Source organism: Ictidomys tridecemlineatus, chromosome 11, assembly GCF_052094955.1.
Source record: "Ictidomys tridecemlineatus isolate mIctTri1 chromosome 11, mIctTri1.hap1, whole genome shotgun sequence".
NCBI classification, from domain to species: Eukaryota; Metazoa; Chordata; class Mammalia; order Rodentia; family Sciuridae; genus Ictidomys; species Ictidomys tridecemlineatus.
In genome coordinates this window covers 111156356-111168513 of record NC_135487.1, presented here as the reverse complement: position 1 = coordinate 111168513, position 12158 = coordinate 111156356, and the positions used below count along the sequence as shown (strand labels likewise).

Sequence of the window (12158 nt, the reverse complement as noted above, 5' to 3'; positions counted from 1 at the left end):
GGAAGGTGCATGGTGCTGCCTTCTAGTGACTTTGCAACAAGAAGACTCAGCCAATGCTCTTCTTCACTTCCCTTCTCCTCCATCCCCATAGTCCCCCACTTCCTCCACTTAGATAGAAATGACACAGTTGCAAAGAAAAGTCAGGAATCAGATGCTGCGTTCAAAGCTTGAAACAGAGCCTCAACCAGTGACTGTGTTTGGGGGGATATGGAGTATCAGCAAGAATATGTTGAAATCATCCTGGATAATTATCTGAGGACCACGTATATCAGCATCTCATAAAAGATGACAGAGACACAATTCATCGAAGGGTAAAGCAGACAGTGTGCACATAGTCTGGTTGATAGTTTATCTAGTACCAGTGAACCAAAACCGTCAAGGAGTTTAACTGTAAAATATTGGTTATTTCCTAAATTCTGGCAGTTTGCAAGTCCCAAAGACCGGCTGAATGTAATCCCAGCAGCTCAGGGAGGCTAAGAGTGGAGGATAGCAGGTTCAAAGCATCAGGAATTTAGCAAGGCCCTAAGCAACTTAGTGAGGCCCGATCTCAAGATAAAAAATAAAAGGGGGTGGAGATTGGGCTGAGGTTATGGCTTGGTAGTAGAGCGCTTGCCTAGCATATATGAGGCACTGGGTTTGATTCTCAGCGCCACATATAAGTTAATAAATAAGTAAAAAATAAAAGGTCCATCAACAATTAAAACATATTTAAAAAAAAAGGTGGGGTGGAGATGTGGCTCAGTGGTTAAGTGCTCCTGGGTTCAAGACTTGGTACCACAAACAAATACTAGCTGAATTATTAGGTTATAGAAATGCAAAGTAAAATATTTGTAGACTCTTGTCTTGGTCTTTTGGCCTGACGTATAACTTCTGGGACCATGCCCTTTCTTTGCCTGTAGGTAGGTATCTTTTGTTGAAATGGAATCGTTGAGGTGCCTATGAAATGCCACCTGCCAAACAAACCACCTCTGGGTCTTTAAAAAGTCAGTATATTTCTCGGGATTACTCACCACTTTATTTTCTGACTTTTCCTTCTGCAGAACTGGACTTGAAGCCATCATGGAAACCTATGCTTTCTGGAGACCTCCTGTGCGCACACTCACTTTTGAGGATTTCACTACCATGCAAAAACAGCAAGGTAAAGCCCTTGGGCAGGGCGTCTGCTTGGTGACAGGATTGGGAGGTGGGGCCTGAGCTGAGTGTAGCACATCTGGCCCCAGGCCAAGACATGGGTCACACCAATTCTCCTGGAACAAAGAGATCTCAGTAGCTCCATAAATAACCCAAGCATCACCACCAGCTTGTGCAAACAAGCTTGTTCTAGAGGCAGCGCTTCATCTGGCATTCGAAATTCTTTTCTCCCTTCCTAAAAGCATGTCTGTGTATTTATGATTACGACGGTGATGAAATCATTGTGGGGTATTACTAAGCGTGCACATAGGCCTTGGTATTTGAAGAGACTGTCATCATAATGACATTTATTCCTCGTGGAAGCTTCAACAGCTTTCTTATTCCTAAGTTGTTTTTTTTTTTGATACAAAAAGCCTTCCCTCCAGACAATGGGAATACATCAAGTCAGAGCTCACAGTAAAAAGCGGGGTGCTTCAAGCCCATCTGAACCTTGCAATGTTGCGCTCTCGTGCTTTGCTTGTGTGTGAATCAACACTCCTCTCAAGTTGGTGGGCTAAGTGGACTATGTCCCACTGTCTTTGTGTTTTTTTAATCCAATTTCTAATATTTCCTCCCGTGTAGTGCAGGCTGGGAAATCCTGGCTATGTCTATAGAAGGTTCCTAGGTGGACTTCAACTCCTTTTCTTGGTCTACTCCTATTCCTAGGGCTACCCATCTTGGTACCTGAGTGAGAGCTTCCCAGGGTGTAAGATGGTGTATGAATGTCTTTCTCCAGCTTCCCCCTGCCCGAAATTGACACTGATCAACATGTACAGACCAAGCTCAATCTGTGGCTACCATTAATAGAGCCTGACTTTTGAATGTGGAGTTCTTCCATAAAGGAGGCCATTCTAGGGCTGGATAACACATTATATTGAATTCTCTTCTCAGCAGGGCCCCCTCTCGCTTTGCACACACATCATTGAAATCCCTTATATTTTACGATGAGTTTAGTAATTTTAATCGTGAACTCAGGAGTCAAGACATTTTAGGGTCTTACCACTATTCCTCCCTAGCTTTGTGACCTGGATCAGGTCCCTCAAGATTTCTGATGTCCCTTTTTTTTTCTCTTCTGCATTATATAGATGAATATGCTAGAATATTTATTGAGAATTAAAAGGGATAATGAATTTAAAATCATCTGAAGCACTCAATACATGCTAGTTACCCATTGTCACCCTCATCAGCATCACCGTCTTCATCCTCCTTATATCATTGGACAAGCATTCCTAACAGGGATGGAGAATATGGTCTTTCTGATAATAACTCATTCAAAGCATGATTAGGCTGCCTGTCTTCATCAGGGTCTGGTGAGGTTAGCAATCCCAGAATTTTCATCTCTTTTTTTAATAGATGGGGAGGAACAGAAACCTTTCATATGAAGTTACCTTCTTCCCAAAAGACTGTGATTAGAAGCAGTGTCCATTACTATAATTTTCTACTGCTTTGAGCCCTTCTGGCCCCTACGAGGCATAGGTTTTATTGGAGTTAGGGAGGCCTGGGTCCTCACCTTGGATGGTCTTCTCTATCAAACTTTGGCAAGTTTCTTTCACTCTGAGTACCCGTGGACTCACCCACAAGTGACGGATAATTATTTTGGGGAGGCAATTTATATCAAGTTCCTTTATAAATGGAAGTGTGTTGTCCAAAGACCGCCTACTCCAATCTTTTTCTGAGGTGGTTGGTTACTTATTTGCCTTCACTTTACCACTGACTTTCCAAGTTTCTAGCTAAGCAGGAGTTTGGATGGTGGAGAAAGTAGACAAGGTTGGCAGAGATATTGTCAGTTCCCAAGATCAGGCATCAACGGTGACAGTTCGGTTCACTGCTGTGTCTCCAAGATATGCCACAGGGTCTGGAACCAGGAGGTGCCTGACAAATGTAAATAAGATCATTTGGTGACCCCCTGGCTCAGGTGGGCAGCATCGCCGTCAGCCTGGGCCTTGTATGTATGTGGTGTGGATATGATGTGCTCGCTGGGGGTGGCCACCTGCATTGCAACAGCCTGTGAGGCTGTGGGGCAGATGCAGGCACAGGAAACCTGCATGGATGCTTAGGTATGCAGTACAGCAGGTGTCGTGGTACTTCTATTGAATATCAGCATGAAGGCTTATTATTGACGCTTTAATAGCAATTGGTTCAGGAGAAACTGAACTATCAAAGCACAATTTCACAACTATCTCAGTGACCTCTTTTTTATTGGGGGGAACAAGCTTGAATTATGAGATTCATGTGGTAGTGGAATGAGGCTACAGGAAAAGCCAGTTTACTGAATTGTTTCTATTCAAGAGTTGATGAAATTTTCTATTAAGTGGGTTTAATTGGAATATATTTCTGAATATATAGTGAACTTGATCCAGATTCTTATTATTAAAAACTATGTGGTTTGGTTTCCTTTTGTTAACAGACTGTTAAAAAAAACCCATTATCTCCTGCCTTAAGAACTAAGAGTTCCAGTAGCTCTGGACAGGATTACTTTAAAAATGCATAAAGGAGACGTAGACATCTATGCTGAACTGCTCTGTGTCTTGGAAGGAGTAGAAAGTGATGTTGTCAGCGGAGCTTCAGTGCACACTGTCCTGTGTAATTCCCTTTTAGTGAGGGGAGAGTTGACAATGTTGGCTACACGCCTAAGATCCCAGTAGTGACTGACTCACCCCGGTCAGCTTCAAGCACAGAGATATCTGTCATGTCAAATAGTAGACCTAGGACAGGTTTGTCCTCCTACTGGTAGAGACTGCATCAATATTTCTACTTAGGTGAGGTTCAACATGCTTTATTCTCCCTGCCCTGGCTGTCATTTTTATTTTTCTTTCATTAAGACTCATATGCTGGTAAAATTCAAGGAAAAAACACTCTGATGAATTCATCATAGTTTTGCAGAAACTCAAATTCTTCTATTTAAAAGACATATTGAATAGAATGTTCTGAATGGTCGTTTTTTTTCTTATTGGGAAAAGAATTCACAGGATTCATTGTCTTCGGCCTTTGACACAAAAAAAGAAACCCAGGCATTTAGTGGTCTAGTACTATCCTCGGTTAAGAGGTTTCAGAAAAGCGGAAACCGATAATATGCCTCATTTGTTTTACAGGGCAGTTTCCACTCCTCCAGGCCACATTATTCTTTCTCCCTAGAACTTTAATTTTCCATAAGAGTTTAGTTTACTCTTCTTATTGATGGTTTATTGTTCAATAACTTGGTCATTAGCTCTAAAAAGTTCTGAATTCCATTTTTTTTTAAATGAAGTCTATGGTATGGTCTTATCTTCAGGTGTCTTCATTTAGAACCAGCCAGGTATTTATGTGTTCAGAGAGTCTGGAGATAGAAATTCTCTTTCAGGGATGACCTCTGCTTGAGGGATGATAGGAGCAGGTAGGAAATGAATTAACCATGTCAGCGATGCGTGGGAAAGGTGACCAAGGCAATGTAGACACACACAGGAGAAGAAATAAGAGCCCAGGTCCATTAGAATCAAGTATAACGTGATCCTGTTGTTGCTCTGGACATTCTTGAATACAGTGTGCCTCAGGTTGCTCTTTTATATGATGGAGCCATTGGCATGGCCCAGACTGAGAGAGTTTTGTGAAAAGTGACTTCAAGTGATCTGATGACCGTGTACTATAAGGAATGGTTCTGATGACCCAGAAGCTGGCAATTTATTTCCCTATGTGGAAAGATGAGGAGACTTCCATTTCAGAAGGCTTCCCTTCTGCTAAGATGTCCACAGCATTACGTGTTTCAGTGTTTGTCAGGCAATTTTAAAGCATTAGAATCATGAGGTCTGCATTGGTGACTAAATTTTCATCTGTTTGATTTGTATGAGTTAGAGTTGGTCAGTGAGAGGGGGTCAGACAGTGAGCAAGTCACATTAGTAAAATATTGAGAAAACAAAATTCAATGGAAATCAGCCTTTGAACTGTAAAGTCACTGTAATGATTCAAATATTGTCCATTTATACAGACCTTGCTTATCTCTAAGATGAAGAATAATGCCTACCTATCTAGTTTGCAACTGTGTATTCACACACAGAATTTTGTAAAGCACTCCTTCCCCAATGTCCACTAAACTCTGTTTTAATGGGTCTCAAAATTCTGTGACAGATTTTTTTTTTTTTTGGTCAAGTTGTTTCCAAACTACTTTAAAAACAAGTAAGTTAAAACTGCCACCTCCATTCAATGGTCCATAAATGGTCTTCTTTCCTTCTGAAGGTTTTATGATGCGTTGTTATCATTAGCCAGCCTTTTACTAATTAAACTTAAATGACCAATTGAGATAAACAGTTCTAAGCTGTTCTTCCACGTCGGCTTAAGACGAGGGTGACAGGTGGTAGGGGTAATATTCATTTAGCCTTCTGAGCTTTCTGGGCAGACTTGGTCACCTTGCCAGTTCCAGCAGTTTGTCCGTGCTTTGATGACACCCACAACAACTGTCTCGTATCACGAATAACCAAAATGACCCAGAGGAGGAGAGTAAGGGAAGCTCTCAGCGCACATGGGCTTGCCTGAAGCCATATCAACCACGGCAGCATCAGCAGATTTCTAGAATTTAGGGCCATCTTCTAGCTTCTTAACAGAATGGCAATCAGTCTTTTCCTTCAGCTCCATAAACCTGCAAGCCATATGAGCTGTGTGACAATCCAGTCCAAGGACAGAGCCAGCACTGATTTGCTCTAGATGGTTTCATAAAGCCCTCTTTTTGTGTGTGTGTGTGTGTATGGTATAGAAGAACATTTTGATTTTGAGGAATGGTTTACACTGTAAGAATGAGATGCTCCACATGGGAGGTAGAGACCATCTCAATTCAACCCTCTGAAATAACAGTACAGTCTGAGCATTTCTCATCCCCAAATCCAGAATCGGAGATGCTCCAAAATCTAAAACTGCTTGAGTCGCTAATATGACCCTCACAAGTGGAAAATTCCATAATGTGAAACTTTGTTTTATGCACAGAATTACTAAAAAAATATTACATGAAATTACCTTTAGGCTCTATGTGTAAAGTGTATATGAAACAAAAATGAATTATAGATTTAGGTCCCATCCCCAACATATCTTATTATGTATATGAAACTATTTCAAAATCTGGAAATATCTAAAATCTAAAACACTCTGGTCTCAAGCATTTTAGTCAAGGGCAACTCAACCTGTAATTGGTAACATTGTATTTTTTCCTCCTAATTTCCCTAATTGTTCAATGTTTCCAGAAGTAAGTCTGCCATCCACCTCATAAACCTGGCACCCTCCCACCATCCGCTGGTCATCCTGTATATTTCTTTCCCGGTCCTACCTTCTATGAACCACCATTACCAAGCTCTGGACTCTGTCCACATCTCTAACCCCATTTCTGCTACCCCACTCTGAGCTGCTGTCATCTCTCACCTGAATGACCATGACGTCCCCCAAGCCTCTATCTTTTCCTCTGAGCCATTCTCCACATCTCTTCCTTTCACCCCCTTACTCCAAATGCTGAGAACGTTCAATGGTCACAGTTTACATTCTCTGTAGAAGACATATCCTTGGCAAAGCCCACTAGACCTCGCATGTTCTGTTTTTCCTGCTTCCCCTCTAACATAGAGATGGGGGCAATGAGAATTAGATAAGTTAGTGCCCTAGATAACTGAATGCTTCCCAAAGCACCCAGGAGTTACTAAGCATCAATGAGTGGTCCCTTTCATTATCGGTGGCTGATCTCGTTATAGCCTATGCCACTTTTCAAGCATGCTGTGCTTTTTCCTGCCACAACTTGTTCCTTTGCCTGAGAGGCTCCCTCTCATCCCCTGGCCTTTTTAGTGCTATCTATTTTTGAGAACTCAGCTTAAACCTCACTCGCTGGGGAAGTTTCTCTGCTATCTGTAATAAGCTGAATCCTCTTTTAGAGTGTGCTCTGGTGTATCTGGGTCATTCTTTGGTTAATGTCTTTCATTTACATTTTTCTCACCCATTTTCCCCCACATGATTATTACATTTCTGGGTCCAAGCATAATGACGCACATCTGTAATCCCAGTGACCCAAGAGACTGAGGCAGGAGGATCACGAGTTCAAAGCCAGCCTCAGCAATTTAGTGAGATCCTATCTCAAAATAAAAAAAATAAAAAGGGAGATTGGCACAATCCCAGGTACTGGAAAAAAAATTCTGGGTACAGGCATGATATCTGGCTCATGTTTGGTACTCAAAGAGTCATGGAAGGAATGAGTGAACTCAACTCTGCTGGGTGCTATATGAAGGGAATAGTGTCATTGTGTTTGGCAAGAATTCACTAACTTAAGCTAAAATTCAAAAAGAAAAGAGATTAGGGGAAAAAAAGGAGCATTAAAGGTATAAACTAAGAAGAAAACAATCTTGGTTAAAAAATAGTGAAGGAAGTGTCCAATACATCCTAAGTAGAAATAACAGGAGAACTAGTTGGGGTCAATCATTTAGGACCTTGACTGTCCATATGTGTGTGTGTGTGTGTGTGTGTGTGTGTGTGTGTGTGTGTGTGATGGGAAGTATGTAAAATAAAATTGAAATTGAGTCACTTTTTCATCTATCTATTATTAGGATTTCTTATGCTGTCATAGCTAATGTTAAGTGTTTGGGTGACAGAATTAATGTCAAGAATAGAAAATTAAGGGGAAGGAGAGAAGTTATAGGAGAGAAGAGTCTGGCTCTTAGAAACAAGTAATAACATGGAAATTTATCCTTTACTATCCCAGATGGGGTTTTATCTTACTGTTCTTCAATGTTGTTGTTTTTTTTCGGGGGGGGGGGCGGGAAGCACAACAAAATAAACCCCAAAGGAAACTGTATATGAAAGTCCCCATATTACAATCTGGAAATGATCAATTTAAAGATGCAAAAGTCAGCAGGTTTGATATTCTGGATTTTCATCATCACATTCATCTTGTATTTGTGGTACACAAATATATCCTAGGTTGTTGTCCTTGTGTGGGATCACTGCTGAACATGTACTCGTTTGGGTTGTTTTGCCTTTTAGCCTTGAATTTTGGAAGCAAGTTAATGTCAGATGTGAATTTTAATGTACCTCCTTACTTTAGTCCAGGGGTAAAATAGGATGGAGAGGAATGGGGAGTGGAACTTGATGCTAGAACGACTGAGAGTATGAAGTTATTTATGGCATTATATTATGGGATTATATTTATAGCATTATATCTGAGGTGGATGAAGGCCTCAGAGGATAGTGGGAAAGACACACTAATTTGTGCTCTTTCAATTTCTTTTGCTTTGCTTGATCTGTGAAGAGATGAGGCTGTGGAACAGCCTGTTTTCATCCTGGGTTGAGAAGAGAGAGGATTCACAGAGGAGCTAGTATTGGTACAGCCTTTAGGAATAGGGCTCAATTGTCTCTTACCCCAGTGCTCTGTCACTCACAGCACTAGCACTGGGACTCCTTTAGCCTGTCAGGGAAGGGTGTGTAGCTCTGTGAGCCCAGGAGACTCAGCTCTAAGGTTGGAGGTCAACACCAAGGGACATCCTCACTGGCGCCCACTGCCCTCAAGATTTCTCTTTTTCTCTTTTCTTTACTCCTTGTCTCATAAAAGAGAATACGTAATGCCTGCATGTCAAGTGCTATTGTGAGCACTTTGTAATGTGTATTCTTTCATTTTTTTTCCCCCTTGAATGTGAAGCTGAAGGCTAACTTGCTAAGGTCCCAAAGCCAGTCAGATAGCTAGGACAGGAACCAGGATTGTCTGGCTCTCCGCAGCATGTTTGATCACAAAATAAATTCATGTCAAGACTCTGAGAGCATCCAGAACCTGGCAGATACGGAGGAGATGAAGGTGACAGGCAGACTATGCTGAACAGGAAAGGGAGGCAAGCTTTTCTTTGAGAGGCAGCTCTGACCCCTTCTGTATGGCACTTCTTGGCCTAGCTTTGCTGTGCTGAGAGGTCTTCACTCATTCAAGTGTTAAAATGCAGAGGAGGTGGTCTGCCTCTTTAAATTTATTTAGCACTTGGCTGGTACTCCCAACTTGTTTAACAGTTGGCAGGTTGTTAGATCACAAGAGAATAAAGACTTCTCAGTGTCTCAGTTTTCTATTTTGCAAAATGGATACCATAGTCTTCTCTCTCTCTCTCTCTCTCTCAACTGTGAAAAATAATCATTATCTGTATTGAGGACTTGTGTGCATACATTTTTTCAAACTGGATGGAAGCCATGTGACCTTCTCTTGAACAGGCTTGCTTCCCCCCACACCCACCCCTTTAAACACTAGTTCTATGGAGGCTCCCACCCCCTAAGGCTCAGCAGGCCACCAAATCTCATTTCCAGTGAATGTCATTTAAAAGCCAAAGCAAGCTGACTACAAACTTTTTAACATGTGCCTCTCATCTGCTCAGCAGAAATCCCTGTAACTTGTTAATAGTTCCCTTCTTATTTATTTATTTATTTTTTTTTGTAGTGAAACCAATCGAGGCCTTAAATCAGTACCATTCGTTCCATCTTGGGCCATCTGAGAAAACCATTTAGAGTTGTAGCAAGTCCTGTGCTCCGTCGTGCACTTCCTGCCGCAGGGCTAGGGCCAGTGCCTGATGGAGCATACCTATAGCAGGACAGGACAGTGTGCTGAACAGGTGGTCTCCTCGGGGGCCACATAAACACCAGATCAGGGAGAGCAGGACAGGCTTTCAAAGAAAAGACACCAGATTCCTATCTCGTAAAACACAAATCTCTTTACAGCCGGAGTCAAGTTTCTCCATTTGTGCCACAGCACTTATTTCAGTGAAGTTTATGGTGTTGAGGGTCGGAAAGGAGAAAGAACATGAATTTCTGAGCTTTCTGTAAGGCACAGTGGACTAAGGTATTTGGCTGTTCCAAAACAGGAAGCAGGCGATGTTCTTCCTCCTCCTCCAAGAATTTTCCCTTTCCAGAACTCCTTCATCATATCAAAATGATTCCTTATAAAGGACTTGCGGTTGACTACTCATGCTTTACATTACTTTAAACTTCAGGCACAGTGACAGTGCTGAGAAGGACAGAAACGGAGTCTCAGTCCTCATTTCCCAACTGAGAATTAAGAGGTAGAATGTGTTGCTTGTGGTCCTGAGCAGGGAGGAGGTCAGTGATCTGGAATCAGGCGTGAGCTTTTCCCACCATGGCTAGCTATTGGCTAACGTGTTGGTCTTTTCTATTACTGTGGAGTAAAAACCATTTTGCTTCTGCAAAAAGGTAATTTGTTTATGTTTGTAATTTGTTTATTTCTGTAAAAGGAACTTGAGAACCAGAAACAAGATATAAAAATTTCCTGAAATGACTTCAAAGTCAACAATTGATGGGGTGAACTCTAAATCCAACGGTATCTTGAAAGTTCATTAGGAAAATTCTTTTGACTAAGGAAGAGATGGTATTAGTTGGGCTTTATAAAAAATTGGTCCTGGATAAACTTTAGATAGAGCAAAGGAGACCGAGGGCAAGGGAGGAGAAATGGGGGTAGGGAAGATGATGGAATGAGACAGACATCATTATCCTCAGTACACGTATGGAAACATGAATAGCGTGACTCTATTTTGTGTACAACCAGAGACAAGAAAAATTGTGCTCTATTTGTGTAATATGAATTGAATTGCATTCTGTGTCATAGATAGCAAATTAGAATAAATAAAATTAAAAAAGAAAAAATCATAAAAAGAAAAAATATTGGTCGTAGAAAAAATTATTAACAAGAACCAAATTTGTACATCAACAACTAGTATTATATACCTGTGGATATAAGCAAAGTGCTTTTTCCGTCCATCTAAAAATTAAATTCAACTTCCTCTTTGAGGCATTTGATTCTTTATCCATACATCTGGGATCTCTTTCTCCTTCCCTAGAACACTGTGGGTGGTTTCTCTATAACTCATTATCTCTGGAATCCTCCTATTTTTCTTTGCAATTTTCTTGCTGATAAAAACATTTTTTTTCTGCTTCTGGTAAAATGCCCTTTACCTTTGTCGAGTTGTAGGTGACCTAAAGGGTATAGCACCCCTTGGAGACCATAGTAGGTGAGAAGCTATTGTGGGGCAGTACCATAATGGCAGGAGGGAGGGAATTAGACTAAGGGAGATCCCACAGGCAGACAAAGCAGATGCTCACTCTGGAATTCAGTGAAGGGCTCAACAGGTCCAGTACTCACCACCATTTTTAAATTCCATTGGGAGAGACAGGAAGTGGATGTTGCACTCTGCGACTTCTTGACCCTGGAAGAGAGAAGGCTTGCAAAGGTCGTTTTTGGCCTTCTTAATCTGAACACATTTAAAATAGGTTGGAATGAATTGGCCTTTACAAGCATGTGTATCAACTACTCATCCAGATCTTATATCCACTTGTCCTAAGATCAACACTGTTCAAATACAGATTCAAAGACTTTTAGAAGTGGAAGGATCTAGAAGTCCTTTAAGATGAAGTGTGGATTCTGGTCTTGAGAACTCATTAGAAATGCAAATTTTCAGACCCTACCTGAGACCCACAGAATTAGAGACTTTGGAAGAGAGTCAGTCATCTGTATTTTAATTAGCCCTCTAGCTGATTCTCATGCATATATTCAAGCCACAGAATCACTACTTTTGGTCCTATGCAATGAAGAATTCAGGTTGTATCATTAGTTCCTAATTCTGGCTGAACATTAGAATAATTTGAGGAGGTTTTGATATGACAGTCCCATGCCCCCCCCCAAACCCTCCTTTAGTTGGTCTGAGTTGGAATCCTGGAGCATCATCATTTTTGAGATGGCAGGTCCTCTCAGCTGGAGAGCCACTGAGCTAAGTTAATTGCTTATTCTTAGATGAATAAACGGAAACCCATAGAGGGTAAGTGAGGTGCCCAGCATCATATGGGTAGTTAGTGTGGCAGAGCTTTGAGTACAGCCCATTATCTCCTGACTTTCACATCAGCTTAAGGACTGTTTGGCCTCTTGTCCCAATAAACATCAAGATTCCAAGGACTCTGATCACAGATTTGTTGCAGTCTCTAACACTGGATAGATTCCTTTGAAGGAAGAACGGCAG

General features: G+C 41.3%; 1 protein-coding gene across 1 annotated transcript in view; it reads left to right on the top strand.

The window, feature by feature from the left end:
* Tbx15 (T-box transcription factor 15) overlaps positions 1 to 12158 on the top strand; it is a 107328-nt gene that overhangs the window by 92023 nt on the left and 3147 nt on the right. Inside the window, exon 7 of the mRNA XM_005334930.4 lies at positions 1041 to 1138. Within this exon, the coding sequence (XP_005334987.1) occupies positions 1041 to 1138 (98 nt within the window). The remainder of the gene's footprint in view (positions 1 to 1040; positions 1139 to 12158) is intronic.